We start from the raw sequence: 22,330 nt of genomic DNA, 5'->3' as shown, positions 1-22,330 counted from the left end.
AGGTGGAAGGTAGAGGATGGGGAGGGGAGAGGGGGAGAAAGAGCGGAAGGGGAGGGGGTGGAGGGGAAAGGGAGGGGAAAGGGAGTTGGGGGGGAAGGCAGGGAGGGAGAGGGGAGGGTGAGGGGGAAGGCAGAGGGGGGGAGGGGGAAGGCAGAGAAGAGGAGGGGAGGGGGAGGGGGAAGGCGGGGGAGGGGGAAGGCAGGGGAGGGGGAGGGGGGAAGGCAGGGAAGAGGAGGGGAAGGGGAGGGGGGAGGGAAGGCAGGGAAGAGGAAGGGGAGGGGGAGGGGAAGGGGAGGGGAGGGGGAGGAAGGCAAGGAAGAGGAGGGGAAGGGGAGTGGGGAGGGGGAGGGGAGGAGGAAGGCAGGGAAGAGGAGGGGAATGGGGGGGAGAGAGAGAGAGAGAGAGAGAGACAGACAGACAGACAGACAGGGAGGGAGGGAGATGGGACTTGAAGATGTAGTAACAAAAATAATCTGGCCGGGCACGGTGGCTCACGCCTGTAATCTCAGCACTTTGGGAGGCCAAGGTGGTGGATCACAAGGTCAGGAGTTCAAGACCAGCCTGGCCAAGATGGTAAAACCCCATCTCTACTAACAATACAAAAATTAGCCAGACATGGTGGCAGGCGCCTGTAATCCCAGCTACTCAGGAGGCTGAGGCAGAGAACTGCTTGAACCCAGTAGGCAGAGGCTGCAGTGAGACAAGATCATGCCACTGCACTCCAGCCTGGGCGACAGAGTGAGACTCCGTCTCAAAAAAATAGTAACAATAATCCAAAGTAAAGCATAAAGAGGAAAAAAGGTGAAGTGAGATAATAAAAGTAGATGGGTTTCTCATTAAATCTGGATATTATGTAAGCAATCTTTTGTTATCTGAAGTTAACTAAAACAAACTTTGCCAACTGAAAGTACTACTGAGGATACATGATAGTGCCACAGTAACAAAGGCCACAGGATAAACATGGTATCTTCCTGGGCAGTAATTGTACTAGAAGACCTGGAAAATAATTCCATATCGACATAATTATACTATCAAGTACAGCGTATAATTATATAATTTTTTTTTTTTTTTTGGAGACAGAGTCTCAATCTGTCACCCAGGCTGGAGAGCAATGGCACGATCTCGGCTCACTGCAAACTCCGCTTCCTGAATTCAAGCGATTCTCCTGTCTCAGCCTCCCAAGTAGCTGGAATTACAAGCACCCACCACCATGCCCGGCTAATTTTTGTATTTTTAGTAGACATGGGATTTCACCATGTTGGTCAGGCTGGTCTCAAACTCCTGAACTCAGGTGATCCACCTGCCTCAGCTGGGATTACAGGTGTGTACCACCATGCCCGGCCAATTATATTATTTTTACTGGTCTTCAAATAAATGTGTGTGTGGCTTTAGCTGTTTTCAGTTTCATCTTCAGAGGGGTATCTATGTAGGTATTCACCTGCCTCTACAGTTGGATTTCTCTATCAGGAACACTTCATAGAAAAGGTTTAAGAAACATGGACTTAAGTAAATATTCAAAAAGTCAAAGAACATCAAATGTTTCACATCCACTCCACCTGCTGAATGACCAATGCTGACTTTTAGATTCAAACCCTAAGACACTGGAGAAAAGGCATAGAGCTACTAAAGTAAGTTTCGCTAACACTTGTTCCCTTAAGAAACCACTAAATTAACACAATGAGTAATCAAGCATCATCTTGTGATAACAGATCAATTTTAATTCTAGCACCTGAAGCTATACAAGGGTATGCTCTATAAACTTCATGGGACTGTTGTACACACTTGATAAAGTGACAACTGTGCAATACCACTTAGCATCTCAAAATCAGGAACATACTATTGAATTGCTTAAACACAATCCACAGAATTAAAAACAAAATCAGATGCCATCCACAGTTATACTAATTATCCATTAAAAGCTTACACTTAATACTTCATATAACAATCAATATCTAGCAGGGAATATTAAAACTGATTTCAGAGTCTCATCCTGTTGTACTCTATTGGGAAGTTTTCTTGAGTAGATATGTGACTGGCCAAAGATGGGTAAAACCAAGACCAGACCAGCAAGTAAAAGTTCTACCACAGTTTCTGTAGTTTCCACTTGTTTTTCTTTGTCAGTTAAAAGTGAACAGTGAGAATTAAATACTTATCTTTACATATACACAAGGTATGCTGCGAAAGCATATCTGCATACAAACATATAAAAATACTTGTTAACTAGTTTGATAAGAAAATAATGTATAAAAGTATATAGCAAAAACATTAATCATCTCTGACCCTGGAAAGATCAATCCATATTTTATATTACATCAAACAAAAACAGTTTTAGTTTTTTGAATCCCTTATCCAGAAATACTCGAAAAGGAAGACAAACAGAAATTATTCATTTTTACCCTTAGCATGGCTGTGAAAAAGAGTTAAATTAAAAAATCAAGTACACTGAAATGTCTAAGTCCTGAATGAGTCCAAATATTTGACCACGTAGAATATTGTCATCTTCAAGAGTAGGAGTAATAACACAGGTTTTTATGAGCAGTTTTTAATCCATAAATACAATAAGCATTTTGGTATTTTGGCCACCAGAAAACAAAAGTTGTAGTATCAGTAAAGGTCTGAGATGGTTCACTTTTGTAGATTCAATTCAGTGTATTTAAGATTAACAAAGGCTGACAATGAAATGTTTAAAGATAGGCAAAAATTCACATTAAAAAAATCCCTATATTTCTATTTAGAGTAACAGTAGGCAGTATGATTCCAAAAGTTAAAAATTTCACAACCTGTGGCTTCAGCTTGGCAAACAGCTTAGATTCCAAAACTGATTTATCTCTATTAAAATGTAAGCACTTAAAAAAAGAGCATGTCTGTGTCTATAGACATATATTTTAAAGGAATCAGATAATCTTGGAAGCAGCCTTAGTGTTTCCTTTAAATTTGTCTGGAAATGACCATTGTATTAGCTTCACAGAAAGAACTAGCCAGCTTCTTGGTCTAAGGCTAACATGGTGATCATTTGTCTAAGGCTAGAAAGGTACCAACAAGATGTAAACCGAGGAGAGGAGGAGGAGATGAGGGCTTTTCCTGGCAGTTGGTAGCTAAAACTGAAGGGATTCTAGAAAATGACACAATGGCAGCCTTTCTTGTCTTTTTCTTTCCGTGTTGGTTCTGGTGAAGGAGGACATTCCTGCTCTTGAAATTTCCTGTAAGATAAAAAATTCTAAAATATAATTGCCTTCTTGGTAATCTACTATTACAAACACAGGTTATTTTTTCCACAAGTTCACTTTAAGGGCATATGCTTTTCAATGTTAAACTTCAACGAGGGAACAAAGCATATTATTTCTCTCTTTCCTACCCCCACCAAAAAAGGGCACAAATGCGTCAACACCAGCATAAGCAGAGCTGTGAAGTTGCTTTAATGGATGAGTCCTGAATCAGATGAGATACCAGATTCAGTAATCTCTTAAGTTCCCATCCCAATTTGAAATTCCATGACTCTAAGGTATACTTAAGAATAAAGATTCATCATTAGAGTGCAATATAAAATTAACCTTACGAGGTATGCAGGTCTTATCTGTGTTCTGCCATTTATTAAATTCAGTATTAGACAAAGTTAGTTAACCTAGTCTGAGCCTCAGTTTTTTAGAGGGGAATAATGGAAACCTACCTTTCACAGCTGTTGTGAGGATTAAAGATCTTGTGATATTAAAATATATCTAATAGTTCCTGGCATTAAAAACAAAACAAACAAAAAACCTCCTTTACTTCCCCCCTCATTCCTGAATTACCGATGGATAAGGAGACAGCCGAAGAACCAAAACCAAGGACAACATTTCAAAAAGGCAGTCACAATTATTTTAAGAAGGCACTGCCCCATAAGTTGCTTAACACTAAAATGGAACTGGAATGGGAAAAGGGGGCAAAATACATATAACATAAAATTTTCCGTCTTAACCATTTTTAAGTATACAATTTGATGGTATTAAGTATATGCATGTTGTTGTGCAACCATCATCACCATCCATCTCCAGATCTCTTTTTCATCTTATAAAACTGAGACTCTGTACCCATTAAAAAATAATGGGACTGGGATTTTTAACAAACTACTAAAAAAGAAAAAGCTATAACCTTCACTTTTTTTTCCTTCACAGAAAGATAATGCCTGGGCAAGGAGTTAATAAGTAGAAGATCATTGCTCAGGTCTCAATTTACCTTAGATACAAAATAAATATGAAGCCCAGGCACGGTGGCTCACGCTGTAATCCCAGTACTTTGGGAGGCCAAGGCGGGTGGAACACGAGGTCAGGAGTTCGAGACCAGCCTGGCCAATATGGTGAAACTCTGTCTCTACCAAAAATACAAAAATTAGCTGGGTGTGGTGGCAGGCACCTGTAATCCCAGCTACTCGGGAGGCTGAGGCAGAGAACTGCTTGAACCCAGGAGGTGGAGGTTGTAACGAGCTGAGATCACACCACTGCACTCCAGCCTGGGAGACAGAGAGAAACTCAATCTCAAAAAAAAAAAAAAAAAAAAAAGGCAGCCCACTTCACATTCCTATCAAACTGTCTAACTAGCAGAGATTCCCAGATCTACAGAGCAAAGTATGAAACAGGGGCCAGGCACCAAGACCCAAAATAATAAATCAAATCCTACTCACTAAAGCAACTTCATTTTTCTCACCCACAAACATATCTAGTAATTCTATCAGACTTCACCCAACACCTTCAGCCTCTTGGAACCCGTTAACACTTTTTAAGCCAACGGGGCCCCCTACGGCATCTAACAGAAAAATTATTTGTTGTGTGGGACATTATACTTCACATCTTGCAGGATTATTGAATCTCTACTACCTGGCTTACTCTCAGCCTGGGATGAGGTGGGAGCACCGGCTCTGGAATCAGAGTTTTGAATTAAAGCCCCAGTTCTGCCATTTAATACCTAAACTTTGAACAAGCTATTTAACTTCTTTCTCTGTACTCCTGTTTTCTCCTCTGAAAGTGAGGATAAAACAGTGTTTAATTTATTGGGCTATGGTGAGGATTACATATAATAATACATGTAAAACATTTAGCACAGAAGCTGGCAGAGATTACCATGCAAAAGTTAGCTGCTGTCATCACTATCTTCACACTATCACCCCCTTTGGAAGCAGCATTTATTCTTTTCAAAATCCTATGTGTACTTTATACTTCATAATTAAATTGGATTTTATATTCTAGAAGTGCCTAGAATATGTACTTAAAAATTTTAATGCACCATGTGCATTAATTCCTAAAAAGAATCACTTCTATATAAAATATCCTTTCTTGCTAAAAACATTTAATATTAATTTATTAAAACATGCTTCTAGAATGTGTTTTGCTTACCTGATAACCCGGACAAGTTCATGGAAAGCTTGATCTACATTCATCCTAATTTTTGCTGATGCCTCCATGTATGTTACCTTAAGTTGCCGTGCTAACTGCTGTCCTTCTTCCTGTGTTACCTGAAATTCCAAGTTATGTTTATGGTACATTATTAACAACTGGATTTGCTCCATCTAATCGTGGCCCCAGATTGTGCTAATAATTCAGCCAGAGGCCAGGTTGTTTTATCATAAGATGAACCAACAGACTTAACAGCTCAAGATAAACTAAAGCCCACCTCTGCAGAACAATGCAGAATATACCTGTGATGGAAATACTAGCCTACAACAATATTTCCAACTAGAGATGACACAAAAAGTATTAAATACAACAGTGATACATTCTGGGAATGGCAAGTGTAAGGTGCTATTAAAGTATACAACTCTGTCAAGGGATCAGGGAAAGTTTCCCTGAGGAAGTGACATTTAAGCCAAGAAGATAACAGAGTATGGATTTCAGGGGCGGAGGGTGGGGGTGTGAAGAAGTATCCCTGACAAGAATGTGTGAGGCATGAGAGTGAATGGGCTTTCCAAGAACTAACAGAAGTGTCATATAGCTGGAATACAATAAGCAAAGAGAGAAAATGGCAAGAGGTGAGGATGGTGAAAAGTGTAAGCTTCAGAGGCCATAAGGTCTTCTCATCATTTGCATTCCCCAGTACTGGTACACAGGTGACACTCATCAGTACGCGGGGAGAAATGAATTATGAATGCAATTACAGGCCCTCACAATGCCTTAAATTTTGGAGATCAAGGAAAGGCGGCATTAGCTGATTGATGTATAAAATGGCAGGTCAGAATAAGAAAACATAAATGAATGTAAGTTCCTACATGTTTTAAACGTAAGGATTTGAATAGTGACGTTTACCAAAAATTATTAAATTCTATTATATTTACATTTATATAGTGGGGCTTAAAATTATATTTCTGAAAACAATACCCTTTATTGCTGTTATTATCACAAAACTAAACACTTGATGAAAAAATTAGAAAAGCCAAATTGGGGGGGAAAAAAAATCAAAGAAAATTTAGGAACCTATCAACCACAGAGAACCATGTTCTTTTGGTCATTTTTCAATGAGGCATAATTTTTACACTACAAAAATAGGATCATAATTTTTGTATATCTCATACTCTGGAAGCATTCTGAACTCATTTATCTAGGAGTTCTTTTGTAAATCCCACAGGCCTTTCTATATAACCATGTCATTTGCTAATAAAGACAGTTTTATTTCTTGCTTTTTGATGTGGGTATCTTCTATTTCCTTTTTCAGCATTAGTGCACTACCTAGAACCTCCAGTACAATGACATAAGTGGTGAGGGGAATACTCTTGACCTATTTTGGATCTTAGAAACAAAGCTAGTTTTTCACCATTAAGTATGCTGTCAGTTATAGAATTTTTTTGTAGATGTCCTTTCTCAGGTTAACAAAGTTCTCCACTACTCCCTTTGTATAAGGTGTTCATCAGGAATGGATGGTGGATTTGCCAAATGTTTTTTCCTCCATCTACTGAGATAATTATATGATTTATCCTTTTCAGTCTGCTAATATGATTAATTATATTGACTCACTTTCAAATATCAAACCAACAACCCATTCCAGGAATAACTTCTCCTTGAGTGATAGATTGCCTTTTTATATATTGTTAAATTCTATCTAATATTTTATTAAGAATCTTTATATCTGTGTTCATGAGAGAGATTGGACTGTGGATTTCTTATGTTTTCCTCTGGTTTGGGTTTCTGAGTGCTATGCTGGCTTCACGTAAGTTGGAAAGAATTTTCTCTCCTCTTCAATGTTCTGGAACACTTTGTTTCAGAACAAGTACTATGTCCATTTCATTTAACTGAATTTATTGGCATAAAGTTGTTTACAGTATTATCTTTCAAACATCTGAAGGATCTAAAGTGAAGATACTGCTCTCATTCCTGATATTGTGTCTTTTCTCTTTTTTATCTGATCATTCTGGCAAGAATCTTGTCAATTTGATTGATCTTCCAAAAAGCCAGTTTGGGGTTTTTATTTATTTGTTTTTTTTTTTGGTAGAGGTGGGGTCTCACTACGTTACCCAGGATGGTCTTGAACTGCTCTTCTGGGCTCAAGCAATCCTCCTGCCTCAGCTTCCCAAAGTTGGCATTACAGGAATAGCCACCACGCTCCGCCAGTTTTTCTTTCCTTTATGGTTTTACTATTTTCCATTTCATTGGTTTTCATTCTCTTATTATTTCCCTTCTACTTACTATGGGTTTTAATTTTCTCTTTCTTCTAATTTCTTAAGAAAGAACCTAAAGGTCACTCAGACCTTTGTTCTAATACAAATATTTAGTGCTACAAATTTCTCTATATATACTTCTTTAGTAGCATGCCACAAATTTTGTGTTCTAATTTTCATTCAGTTCATAATACTCTGTAATTTCCCTTTTCATTTTTTTCTTTGACCCAAGGGTTAGTTGGAATATGTTAATTTCCCAATATTTGGAGATTTCCTAGATACCTGTTATGAATTTCCAAGTGAATTCTACTGTGGTCAGGAACTACACACTGTCTGACTAAAATCCTTTTAAATTTATTGAGGCTTTATGATCCATTCTTATTTCAAAATAAGGTGCATTCTACTGTTGTTGGATAAAGTGTACACTTAATGTCAATTAGGATATGCTGTTTGATATTGCTGCTGAAGTCAACTGTATCCTTATTGATTTTCTTTCTACCTTCCTATCAGTTGAGAGGGGTATTGAAGTCTCTGACTTTAAGTGTGAATTTGTCCATTTCTCCTTGTAGTTCTCAACATCTTGCTTCAAGATTATTGAAGCTATTAGATCACGAATGTTTGGAACTGTTATGTCCTCTTGATGAATTAATCTCTTTATCATTATGAAACACTCTTCTTTATTCCTAGTAAAGTCTTGGCTCTGAAATCTTTGTCTGATATTTATATAGCTACTTTTTATCTTCATGATTGCTAGTCAGGCAATCATGAAGATAACTAAAGTAGCTATATAAATACCTTACTCCATTCTTTTACTTTAACCTTTGTGTCTTCGTATTTAAAGTAGATTTCCTGTAGCATCCTGTTTTTTTATTCAATCTAACATATCTGCCTTTTAACTGAGACATTTGCACAATTTACATTTAATGTGCTCACGGATATTGTTGCGTCATCTTGCTATTAGTTTCCTATCCATATCATCTATTCTTTGTTCTAGTTGTCTTCTTTCTCTACCTTCTTTTGCGTTAGCTCAGTTGTTTTTATGATTACATTTTATCTCCTTTGTTGGTTAATTAACTATATATCGGTTATTTCAGTGGCTGTTTTAGAATTTATGGTATACATTTTTAATTCATGACAGTCTAATTCAAATGATCCTATACTAATTCAAGTATGGTTTAAGAACCTTACAACAAAGCCAGGTGCAGTGGTGTGTGCCTAAAGTCCCAGCTACTTGGGTGGCTGAGGCAGAGGATCACTTGAGCTCAAGAGTTCAAGGCCAGTCTGGGAAACAGTGAGAACTTGTCTCTCAAGAAAAAACAAACTAGTTAACAACAATGTTTCTCCCTCCTGTTCTTTTTTGTTATTAACTTTTACCTCACAATGTGTTTATTATTTTTGCTTTAAATATTCAGTTATGGTAAGAGTAATTTACATTTATCCACATAATTACCATCTCTGGTACTCTGTATTCATTTGTAGATTCATATTCAGATTTCCATTTGGTATCATTTCCCTTCTGCCTAAAGACATCTTTTCACATTTCTTATAATGCAGGTCTGCTGATGATGAATTATCCCGCTTTTTATATGTCTGGGAAAAGTCTTTATTTCATCTTCATTTCTGAAATAAATTTTTGGTGGGTATTGAATTCTAGTTGACAGTTTTTGCTATCAGTACTTAAAAGATTCTGCACCACTATCTTCTGGCTTCACTATTTCCAATGAGATACAACGATTGACTCCTGCCATCCTTCTATTTGTTCTTCCATATGTAATGTGCTCTTTAACCCCTCTGTCTGGCTATGTTTCAGATTTTTTTCTTTATCACTGATTTCAAGCAATTTCATTATAATATATCTTATGATTTTCTTCACATTTCTTGTGCTCTGGGTTTGTTAAGCTTCTTGGATGTGTGTCTATATTTTTCATCAAACGTGGAAATTTTCATCAATTACTTCTGCTGTTAATCCCATCCAGTGCATTTTTCATGTCAGACATAATAGTTTTACTTCTGAAAGTTTAATTTGGATCTTTTTACATCTTTCATGTCTCTAACATGTTTTCTCTAGCTTCTTGATTGTATAAAAAACAGTCAAAATAACTGTTTTAATGTCTCTGTCCACTAATTCTATTATCTTTGTCATTTCTGGATCTGTTTCTATTAAATATTTGTTTTCTAATTGTGTGTCATATTTTTCTTGCTTCTTTATATGCCTGGGAATTTCTGAGTAGAATGCTGGAAATTTTACCTACCGGGTATGAGATATTTTGTATTCCTAAACACATTCCTGGTTCTTCCAGGATGTAGGTATTTGGAAACATGTTATACTTTCAGGTCATGTTCTAGGTTTTGTTATAGGGTACCAGAAAGGCATTTAGTTTGGCTAATTTTGCCCCATTACTGGGACAAAACCCTTCTGAGTTATACTATCCAATACTCCAAGAAATATAAGGTTTTCTACTTTGACTGGTTAGAATATGAATTATTCCTGACCCTGTTGAGCTCAAGGTATTGTTCCTTCTAAACTTTTTAGGTAGTTTGTTCTCCCAGTTTAATATTCTATTCCAAAAATTTAGCAGCCTAAATACAGTATCATTAGTTTATTACACCAATATACATATATCCAACACTTCATAACAATTTGTGCCCTGTTGCATTCCAACAGGATAACACGTAGGTTCTACATAGCACTGGTATATCTAAGTTTATCTAACTTTTAAATTTACCTTGTCTCTCTTCAAAATAACGTATGTACCACAAGGCCTATGCATTTGAAATATAAACTGATCAAGTTACCCAAACAATTAACAATAAGGAAGGAAGCCGCATAAACAGAGAAAGCTTCACAGACGCACCAATTTTAGACAGGACAATTTCTATTTGAGGAAAATTTGACATGGGAAATTCCTTCCTATAAAATACCCCTATGCTGCCACAAATTCTGTTCCATCTTCCCAGATGTCATCCCTTCTCTCTCAACTCTACACTCTCAAATTCTTCCTCACTAACCTTTCAAGACCTGAGCAATGAAACTTGCCCCTAAGTGTTGGTACTGTTTTGGAAGCACCTTCTCAGAGCTCCCATCATACCCTCTGGTTACCACTGACAATTCTCTAACAACACCACAGTAACATTTTTCGTTTGGTTTTCTTGTTCTTTCACCACGTCATCATGTCCTCTGAGGCTAGGAAGTTAAGACAGGCTTCTCTTTGTACATCCAAAACTTAGAAGTGTGCTTAGCAGCTAAATAAATAAACACGTTAAGTAAATGGTGTACGACTAATCAAATAGGTACATTCTTAAGTTAAAAAAAAAAAAAAAAAAAAAATATATATATATATATATATATATACACACACACACACACACACACAAAGCAAAAGAAATCTCAATAAATTACTTACTTTATTGGGGTAAATATGATTGGGGGAAGGAAATATATGTACTTAGAATTTTTCCACTAGTTTTTCTGCTCAAAAAGATACCTTGTCCTACCCATCATGCATAATGTAATTCAACCCTGCTAGGGTTATGTGCTTCACTTGTTTTTGTTTTATTTGGTTTTGTTTTGAGACAGGGTCTCACTCTGTCACCCAGGTTGGAGTGCAATGGCATGGTCACAGCTCACTGAAGCCTCAACCTCCCAGGCTCATGTGACCTTCCCACCTCAGTCTCTTGAGTAGTTGGGACTACAGGCACGTGCCTTTTTTTATTATTATTATTTTTAGTAGAGACAGGGTTCTGCCATGTTGCCCAGGCTGGTCTTGAACTTCTGGGCTCAAGGGATCTGCCGGCCTTGGCCTCCCAAAGTGCTGCGATCACAGGTGTGTGTCACCACGTGCAGCGATTTATTTGTTTTTAAAGCATGGTTTCACATCACTGTCTTCCAGGAAACAAAGCCAGCAAATTCATACATACATTTCTGGTGAAGAAATCTCTAACCACATGCTTGTGAGCTCACTGACTCCGCATACTTTTGACTAAGTAGAAATAGCATTGCCATCACCAAAGCAAACAATAAAAGATAAAAAGGAGCCATAGCACTGTGGAATTTAGAAATCAAAAGAAAACTGAAGAAAGCTACACAAGTAAGTATTTCCTAGAGGTTCCTCGACTCAGATAATTTCACAAAGACACCAAATACTAAGCCTCATCTCCTGGATATTCTGATTTGGTAGATTTAAGCACTTTCCAGACATGTTTCGTTTTAAATAACCAGTGCAAATCTGATGCAACAAATTCACAGAACTACATTTGGGAGCTTCCAGTAAGACTCAGTTCAAAAACACAATTAAGTATCAGCAGCAGTTCACAATAATATGTATGAGCTCATCTAGTACTACATATTTCCAAACTGAATAAACTACATTTGCAGCACTCAGAGTTATGTCAAGTTAATGAAGTGTACAGAAGCAAAACTTGTTTTCACAAATATTTATTATGTAAAAAGAATCATCATATTAATATCACATCTTAACTCACTGGCACCCAGATTCATCTACTCAACAAATATTTATTTAGTACATATCTCTGTTCTATATGCTAACAATAAAGCCTGAACAAAATTGACCTGTCAAAACCGAGAAGCCCTCATAGTGCCTACACCTACATTCACCATCTAAATTTGCCCTTCTAGATGCATGTAAGGCACAGATAAGGCCATATGTGGTTAAGACCCTCTATTATTTGAGAAGCAGGGGTTCTTTTTCCTAGGAGGCTGTAGGGGGCACAGTGTGGTCAAAAGTACTGACAGATGGGAGTCTGGATTGATATATTTAGCTATCATTTTACGTTTAATGAGTTATTTTCTCAAATTAACAGTTACGATTAATAATTAAGCAACTAAAAAGCAGGGGAAAAAGAGGGAACAACCAAGGTAAACCAGGAGAAAGATGGTAAAGACAAAAAAGCAAAAACAGTTGATCTCTAGACAGGGTTGAGTTGAGGACAAGGAACTTGAAATCAGATATATCATGAAATTCCACTGTCTAAGCCAAAATACTGTGGTATTAAATTTCAGGTTCAAGTGTTGCTACATTTACCTACTTTCATATTTCAGCAAAGGTAAGCAAATCATTTACCTATGTTTTCTTCCTACACCTTTAGCAGAATAAACAAAATGACTGGCATATCTTAAGGGACCAGATGGCTGTTAACACTAAAAAACCATACAAATTCTACAGATCTCTTTTTATTTCACGTAAACCTCAGTGACTATTCTGTCTACTGCTTCATCATCACTGCCTAGAAAAGGTGTTCAATAAATACTGGATGAATGGATAGAAGGATGAAAGAAGCAACCCAGTCCACAGATACAGAGGCCACAAGCAAGCAAGCAAAGCCTCTTCTGGATGATCTCCCCTCCCTGGTGGGGTTCAGAATCTCAGGAGCCAGTGGTAGAAATGGCCAGTACTGACCCACAAATTCAAAGAACAAGGAGAACTGGCATTTATTTTCTACAAGAAAATATGCTAGAAGGTAAAGAAACTACAAAGGATCATGTCTAAGACAAAGGTATAAGAAAACAAGCTGCGTCGGCAACAGAGAGCAAGCCAGACAGGTTACTAAGAACCTAGATATGACAAAAAATAAACATCTCTGAACAGGGGGAAAGAAGCTTTTACAGCGTCCCTGTGGCCTGTCCAAGTTGACTTGGTAGAACACGTAAGTGTGTCAAGACATAGACCAACACCTTTAATTGTGAAGAGACTTTAAAAAGGTAAAAACCGGCCGGGCGCAGTGGCTCACGCCTGTAATCCCATCACTTTGGGAGGCCAAGGCGGCGGATCACAAGATCAGGAGTTTGAGACCAGCCTGGCCAACATGGTGAAACCCCATCTCTACTAAAAATATAAAAAATTAGCTGGGCATGGTGGCCCGTGCCTGTAAGCCCAGCTACTCAGGAGGCTGAGGCAGGAGAATCGCTTGAATCCGGGAGGTGGAGGTTGCAGTGAGCCGAGATTGTGCCTGGGCGACAGAGCAAGACCTGTTTCAGGAAAAAAAAAAAAAAAAAAAAAAGGTAAAAACCTCTTACTATAGCATCTCAATTTCAACAGCATGCCCCTCAAGGGTAGGAGATAAGGTATGTTTGCCTTTGCACATTCAGAGCCCAAGACACTTTAGAGAGACAAGGAGACAAAGTAGTACCAACAAAGGACATTGGGGAGGCTGGAGGAGCAGGAAATACTATCTCAGAGCCAAGTAAAGTGCTTCAAAAAGGAGGGAGTGATCAACCATGTCAAACGTCACTGACATTTGCCCAATTAGTGATACTGACAGTGGCACTGAATCCCTGATGTCAGTACAATCAAGAACGGCAGGAGAAAAAGTAGAGAAAGTTGAAGTTTTAGGAGTTTTGCTATTAAAGAGGGGCAGAAAAAACATACTCAGAGGGGAATGTGAGATTAAAAGTTTGTGCTATAGTCTTTTTGTTTTAAAGATAAAAGACATTGTAGCATGTTGTATGCTGATGGGAATGATCATGTAGGAATGTTCATCTAAAATAGAACAACTGCTGGGGTAAAGTCCATGAGCTGGTGAGAAGGAACAGGATCCAGTGTCTGGTAGAGAAGTTGTTCATAGACAGATGAACAGTTTATCCATGTAAGTGGAGGGAAGTGAACCTCATGGGGTACCTGAGCACTCAGGTTAGTAGATATGGAGGTAAGGACATGTACAAATTTCTCACAGAAACAGGAAAACATACGCATTATCAGCCAAGAGTGAGGAAAGAGAAGAAAGTGTTACAGGTTGAAGAAAATGAGAAAGTATGTAAAAATTATCCAAACAAATGGGAAATAAGTGGACTAGGGAAATGTAGGATTTCCAGTCAGCACTAAAGGCCCATAAAGATCAGTGGTCATGACATTAAACTGAGAGTAGTCAACATGCCTGAGTACAGGTGCAAAGGAAAAAAAAAGCATAAGGAAAAATAAAACTTTTCTTTGTGTCTATCCTTCAGAGAGTAGACGCCATATAAATGAGCAGAAAACTAAGCAATTGGATTTTAGGCACTTGCATTTCTCCCTTGGATATATATACATCTAAGCTTTTCAGGATATACATAATTTATGACTATTTATATGGTTTAGATGGAAAAATAAATACAAAATACAAAATAACTTACTCCAAAAGCTAACACTACGTATCTTTAGGGTGACCGAAATAAGGAAATCATTTCCTGTATGTTCTCCCACTTTTTTACTCTGAGAATCTATTACTTTTACAAAAAGTAAAAAAAATTCCATGAAAAAAATTATAATCCAATGACATACAAACAAAGCCAGTGCCACAATATGTTGACTGTCTGCAGACAGATGGGAATTGCATACCACATTCTGGCAATCTCCAATACAGGTTGAATATCCCTTATCTAAAATGCATGGGACCAGAAGTGTTTGGGATTTTGGAATATTTTGATTTTAGAATACAGTATTTGCATATACATAATGATGTTTCTTGGGGATGGGACCCAAGTCTAAACACAAAATTCATTTACTTTTCATATATACTTTATACACATAGCTTGACGATAATTTTATACAATATTTTAAGTAATTTTGTGCGTGAAACAAAGTTTTGACTGTGTTTTGACTGTGACATCACATGAGGTCAGGTGTGAAATTTTCCACTTGTGGAATCATGTTGGCTCTCAAAAAGTTTCAGATTTTGGAGCATTTCAGATTTCAGATTTTTGGGCTAGGGATCCTCAATCTGGTATATAGACAACTTAAAAATAACTCATATAGACCCAGCTGATAATGGCAGAGCTTCTTTGGGTTCTAGTGGGTATACACCCTCCTTCCCTCCCTAATCTGCCACTGCCTACCCTACAGGAGATCTCCACCTATCCTAGGTCTCCTACCTATCCCTTTACTGGAGCTACCACCATGAGAAGGTTTGAGAAAGATCCTATTTCTATATTCAGGGCAGGAAGCATATAGGGGTGAGGCAGAAGTCAGCGAGAGATAGGGAAAAGAACTCCTTCAATGCACGTCTACTTTGCCATTATTTCCCAGATGCAGTGACATATAGAGTTTCTAGTACTAGAAAGAACTGAGAAGAGCCACAGGCAGGGTCCACTGGGCAACATCAATAAATATAATCCGGTTTAGAAACCTCAAGGAAATGGTCTAAAAAAAAACAAAATTAAATCTAAAAAAAATAGATGAACTGTCTATGCTAGGTTTATAATGCAAGCAATGCCATATTCTTAATTATTTCAAATGGTTTATATTCATTTGAAATGAAGAAGAAATGTTTTCACCCTAACTTTATAACTCAGATTTGCACAAGACCTAGCAGGAAAATTTATTCTATACCAAGTTTCATCAGTGAACATTTCCAAATCTTAGCATTAGGATAATATATCATTTTCCCTTAAGTCAGTGTTTGAAATCTGGTATGCCAATAAAATTTTATGTACACAGCTAAAATCAGACAGTTACAAAATAGAAGGCTGCCCTCAAAGCTGTTTATCAACCAATTTTTCCTGATGTTTGCACTTTTCCAACAAAATCCTAAGAATCTGTAAACACAACATAATATAAAAACAAGAATACTTAAATACCAGCAAAAGAAACAATTTAAAAAATACAGTTCAGATGTGGGATAGAGACGAAAGACCTTAAAATATATATATATATATATATATATATATATATATCATTGATATTGTTTGGCTGTGTCCCCATCCAAATCTCATCTTTAACTGTAGTTCCCATAATCCCCACGTGTCGTGGGAGGGACCAGGTGGAGATAATTGAATCATCGGTAGTTTCGCCAATCCTGTTCTCGTGGTAGTGAATAAGTCTCAAAAGATCTGATGGTTTTAAAAAGGGCGGTTTCCCTACACACACACTCTTGCCTGCCGCCTTTGCTCCTCCTTTGCCTTCCGCCATGATTGTGAAGTCTCCCCAGAGATATGAAACTGCGAATCCATTAAACCTCTTTTCCTTTATAAATTACCCAGTCTTGGGTATGTCCTTTTGGCAGCATGAGAACGGACTAATACAAATGAACAGCCTACATTAATATACAACTGACCTTGTTCCCCTCCTCCACAAAAAAGGTGAATGTACAATGTCACCAAAACATTGTTTTAACTAATAAAATTTCAGTAAGTGGGTAAAGAAACAAGTGAGAATAAATTAGCCTGCAAACTAAATACTAAAAATATTATTTTATTAAATGTTACCAAAGTGTTAGAGCTAGCCAATGTAAAGAATTAATAGAAAATTCAGTCATTAAAGTGACTTAGAAAAAATCCAAATATTGTAATATAAATGAAAGCCATTCTCTACATGAAGTTAATTTAGTATTAACACTGAATAACTTAGGCCTTTAGTGGTAACTTTGAAATTATTCAACTAAGTTAGAGTTTTGGATGTAATCCAAGAAATTATTACATGTGAATGAAGCTAGTTCAAACATTTGCAGGCTTATAAAGTCTTACAAAATTTTATGAAAAACTATTTGAAAATAAGAAATTTTAATTTCCCCAAATCTACGTCCTTTCTATTTTTTTTTACCCGCTGTGACTTCTGTAAATACACTGTGCCAGACTCAGCTATAAACACTTAAGTGGCATGGAGCACAGTATTTTTTTTTTTTTTTTTTAACCAGACTTTCAATTATTTCCTTAAATCTATCAGTTCACTTACATGATTACAAACAATTGGTTTCCCAACAGTGAAATTCCTTCTCACCTGTCTTTGATGATCCAGATCTGCTTTATTACCAATTAAAATCATTGGGAACTCATCACGATCCTTTACTCTGAGAATCTGTCTTTGAAACTTATAGATTTCTTCAAAACTTAAAAAAAAAAAAAATCAAAAACAAATTAATCAATTTGGTCAAGTATCAGAATTCAGCAAGTCTCATGCCCCATTTAGTACTTTATTTTTCCTTTTTCTATAAAAACAAAAAGTCCAAATTCAATAAAGTCTAGTGATCTTGACAAAAACAGTGGATCTACATTCTAATATGGTACAAACCTGCCTCTATCTGTGACTGAAAAGACCAACAGGAAGCCCTCGCCAGTCCTCATATACTGTTCTCTCATGGCTCCAAACTCTTCTTGTCCTGCTGTATCCAAAACTACAGAAAAAACAACAAATGTAATTATACTTGTGCTTTCATTTTATAAACTGCTTCCCCACAAGGGCAAGACCAATTAATATGGGTCCTCTAGAGAGCCTCATACTTGGTATAATATAGAAATGGCATTCCTTTCTTAGTACTTTATTCTTAATACTAAAGACAAATATATTCTAATGGCAGACAGTTACAGAGTTTATCTTCATCAGTACTGATTGACTTTGTGGTTAGAATATATTAGCATACTAACTAGAAGCTTAAAAATATAAATACATTTAATCAGATAGAGTCAAGTAGCCTCTAAAATCACTTGAATGTTTTATCCCCTCCATGGAAAAAACTGAAAAAGATACGTGTAAATTCAATAAAGAAATCTGAGTTATAACCACCATCCCCCAATACCATACTTAGTGCAGGTGCTAATGTAATTTTTGATCTCTGCAAATAAAAGAATCACACATATTAGAAGAATAGGGCTTTCCTTGTGGAGAGGTGGGATGTTTAGACACAAACAGTATTTGTTAAAGCCTCTGTGCTATAAATTCTAAGTGACAAATATCAAACCTTTTCTATATTCACTTCATCCATTTTAACCTTTGCCAAAAGGTAGGAAGAGTTGAGACCTGGCAGGTTTTTTCCAGTTGCCTCAATAAAATCAACTTCAACAAACTGTAATGAGACTAGTTTCACTAGAACAAGATCAGTACAAATATTGTTTTACTTTTCATTTACTGAAGAATATTTAAATTACCCATTTTGCGGACTCTTCAATCAAAACTTACAAATGACATGGGCTAATATTCCAGATCATCTAATATTTCAAATATATTTAACATAGCAAAACATCAGAGCTTACTTTTTTAAAATATATGATATAGAAATTATCAAAAAAAGGAAGTTTACTTACTATCTAGCCGGGCTGCTCTGTCATCTATCACACACTGCTTTGTGTAAGAATCTTCAATGGTTGGATCATAATCTGTTACAAAATAGGACTGCAAGAAAAGAAAAAACCTTATTTTAAAATTTATGGCCAGGCATGGTATCTCACACCTGTAAATCTAGTGCTTTGGGAGGCTGAGGGAGGAGGATCACTTGAGGCCAGGAGTTTGAGACCAGCCTGGGCAACACAGCAAGACTCTATCTCTTAAAAAAAAAAAAAAAAAAAAAATTAAAAAATTAAAACATTAGCTGACGTGGTGTGTCCCTGTATTCTCTGCTACTTGGGAGGCTGATATGGGAGGATCACTTGAGCCCAGGTGGTAGGGGCTGCAATGAACCATGACTGTGCCACTGTATTCCGCCTGGGAGACAGGATAAGATCCTGTCTCAAAAATAAAAACAAATAAAATAAATAGAATAAAAAATAAAATTTATGATTACCTGCCTACCAATGTTACTTTGCTTAACAAATTCTACTTACCCAGAACTAATCAAAACATTTTCAAGGTACTAGAGTTTACCCTATATGTCAATTCCCCACCAAATGTTCTTATGAGCACTTTCACGTGAAGAAAAGCTACTAGGTATCTCTAAATGTTCATATCTGAAATATGCAAGATTGCAAAAGATCTACAACTTTTTTTGTAATTATTTAAGGTTAAGAATCTAGATCTCAAACTCTAGAAAAATTAGAAAACACAGTAAGTTATAATTCAGACCTATTTGAATTAGCAACCTGATTATAATCATCAGTCCTAAGAAGACAAGTAGCTGGAAAGAAATGGAGACAACACAAAGAAGCCTGGAACATTTCGTCTTATACCTTTCTTTTCTCACACTTTGTCTTATTCCTCTTTCAACTCTTATGTACTATAAGAAAATATCATTTTGAAATTTTTTCATCTGTAGGAACCTCAAACTTATTCTTTCAGTGACACCTTTTTTTGCTTTTTTTAAAATCTTATATTCTATTCCTCTCTTCTTTGATCAAACCCTCCCAACTATTGAAAAAAAAGAGGGGCGGACAAAGTATCCAAGTAAGAAGGGAAGAATCTCAGCCTACATACCAGTTTTCTTTAAAAGGGTTTTAAAAAGTCAGCTACTCAGGAGGCTGAGGTGAAAGGATCACCTGAGCCCAGAAGGTCAAGGCTACAGTGAGCCATGATCATATCACTCTGCACTCTAGCCTTGGTGACAGGATGAGACCCTGTTTCCAAAAAAGAAAAAGGATTAAAAAAGAAAACAACAATAATCTGAGAAAGTACCTTTCCCTCTTTTTACAGAAGGGCACTAACTAGGACACCAACATTATCCTCCTTTTGTTCTGAGTATCTCCTTTGATCTACTTTGGACAGACTTCCTCAAAGCCCATTTTTCCCACTGGCTCATTACAAAATCTGAAGGAATGATTTGGAAGGAGACAGCTTAATGCTAGGAACCAGCACCAAGGGTGTTTAGCCTTCTTCAGGCAACGGTTCCTGGCTCTTGCGACCCAACAGTTGTGGTGACCTACGCAAACACCAGAGAGCTACTCAGAAATAAGCACTCGGAACAGGAGAGAAAAGAACCCCCTGGTTTTGGGAGGAGATATACTAATCTGCCTGATACCATGACTTTACATATTTTTTTTGAAGGACACTTTCCACATTTTATTTAAGTCTTAAGAATAACTTTAAAGCCAGGCATGCTGGCTCATGCCTGTAATCCTAACACTTTGTGAAAATCACTTGAGCCCAGGAGTTCCAGACTAGCCTGGGCAACAAGGTGAGACCGCATCTCTACAAAAAATGTAAGACTTAGCCAGATGTGGTGGTGTACACCTGTAGTCCTAGTTACTCTGGAGGCTGAGACAGAAGAATTGCTTGAGGCTAGGAGTTCGAGGTTGCAGTGAGGTATGCTCATGTCACACTACACTCTAGCCTGGGAGACAGAATAACACCCTCTTAAAAATTTTTTTAAGTTAAAATTAAAATGTTTAATCACAGAATTCCTATATTCTGTGATTATAGAATATCAATAATCCTATTTCTTTTTTGATATTTCACTTAAATGCATGCTTTACTGAACAAAATTTGTAAAAGAAATGTTTACCAATAGCAGTAACTTTTAGTAGGAAGCCATCTCCTCCACTACTCCATCACCATTTAAAAATAAACAAGTATCAATTCACTTAACTAGCCTAAAAAAATAAATAAATAAGCAGGTATCAAAACAATCATGATCTTACTTTTTGGCACCCATGCCACTTCAAAAAGTAAACAAATTTTACTGGCAACAATATTCTCTATATCCACTATTCTAAACAGGAATCAGCAGTCTTTCACAAGCAAATTGGATAAAGCATGCTCTGTACTTTTTAAGATTCGTTCTTGAAACATGTTTCCCCATATGCCATGCTTTTATATCTTGTAAAACCTGAATTTCACTGACTATTCCCAGTTGATGCCTAAAAGTGCTACACTGTCCCTACCAATTTGGCCTAAAATATAATAAACAAATGTTAAATACATTTTTTACAAATGTCTAAGCCATGCACAGTAACTAGAATTCTTTAAATGTGACAGTTCTTGGCATTGTGAGATTAAGATATAAGCATGTACAAAAGATTGTTGGTTTGATTGTTGTATAAAAGACTGTTACAACTTTGAAGTCCAGTATAACAAACTGTTTTACCTCTACTAGCTATGAACATTTCTTTGGATGTCTTAACTCTTGAAACACAATCTTAGTATTACAAGAATTTTGCCATACTGCTACATGCATCTATTCCACTCATACTAATTTTTAAGACAAATTAATTGCTGGGATTTTTGGATATTTAGGTTCACATCGAATCTCTGCTGTGTCCTATCTTCAAACTGTCTACAGAGACCATCATCTGCTTGCTATACGTAAATTGTGGAGCCATCCACATTGGAAGATTCCTCCTCCAACGAAACATCACTCTGGGAACTATCATAGAATCAAAAACCTCTTTCCCTCTCAAAATTCTAACAAGACAGGTCAGAATATCCCTAAGAAGAGCATTCACTGTGTGCAGGTAACAAATACAAGCATCATCTCCCACCAAAAAGGCAACATTTTTGTTAAACTTGGGTACCAGATATTTGAGGCAACAGATCACCAACAAGTAATCAGTCCCAGTGATGAACAGTCCTGGGTTTAATTCTAACTCTGCTACTCTCTAGCTGTGGGACCTAAGGCAAATCACTTTACATGTCTAATCTTTAGCATCTATAAAACAGAGATAGAAACAAAATCCTGTGAAGCAGGTAAAATGAAGTAATGCATATGAAGTACCAAGGCATGCTGATTAATAAATGTTAACCATAATAATAACTTATTTTTGTCATGCAGTTAAACGGTCTGAATTAGTGTTTTTTACTCAAGTATAAAGATTTGCTAAGCTCAGGAGTAGCTGTAATAATTCCAGTCCTAGTTACACTTCAGACCAACTACATGACCTCTGGGACTTGATATCCAAACACTGTGAATCAAGATGAAAGCTGGGGTTCTGGAAATAGTCTCTGGATTTGAGGAGCAACTACACCGGTAATTTACGTAAGTAAAAACCCATCAAGCTGTACATTTAAGATCTGTACACTTTTTTGTACATATATGAATACCTCTAGAGAATATATAAATTAAATGGCTCCCTGCTGCTTACAG

General features: G+C 36.9%; 1 protein-coding gene across 4 annotated transcripts in view; it reads right to left on the bottom strand.

Annotated features, from left to right (window-relative positions):
• Positions 1-1,697: 1,697 nt before the first annotated feature.
• Positions 1,698-22,330, bottom strand: part of RRAS2 (RAS related 2) — a 79,646-nt gene continuing 59,013 nt past the window's right edge. For all 4 annotated transcript variants that reach the window (XM_045371533.2, XM_065528480.1, XM_074014224.1 and 1 more), the window contains 5 exons: positions 18,627-18,714; positions 17,617-17,719; positions 17,326-17,434; positions 5,367-5,485; positions 1,698-3,200 (listed from right to left, as the gene is read on the bottom strand). In XM_045371533.2, the coding sequence (XP_045227468.1) occupies positions 3,113-3,200; positions 5,367-5,485; positions 17,326-17,434; positions 17,617-17,684 (384 nt within the window). In that variant the 5' untranslated portion in view covers positions 17,685-17,719; positions 18,627-18,714 and the 3' untranslated portion in view covers positions 1,698-3,112. The remainder of the gene's footprint in view (positions 3,201-5,366; positions 5,486-17,325; positions 17,435-17,616; positions 17,720-18,626; positions 18,715-22,330) is intronic.

Source organism: Macaca fascicularis, chromosome 14, assembly GCF_037993035.2.
Source record: "Macaca fascicularis isolate 582-1 chromosome 14, T2T-MFA8v1.1".
Lineage (NCBI taxonomy): Eukaryota > Metazoa > Chordata > Mammalia > Primates > Cercopithecidae > Macaca > Macaca fascicularis.
Note: the sequence above shows the minus strand (reverse complement) of the source record. Positions and strands in the feature narration are given on the sequence as shown.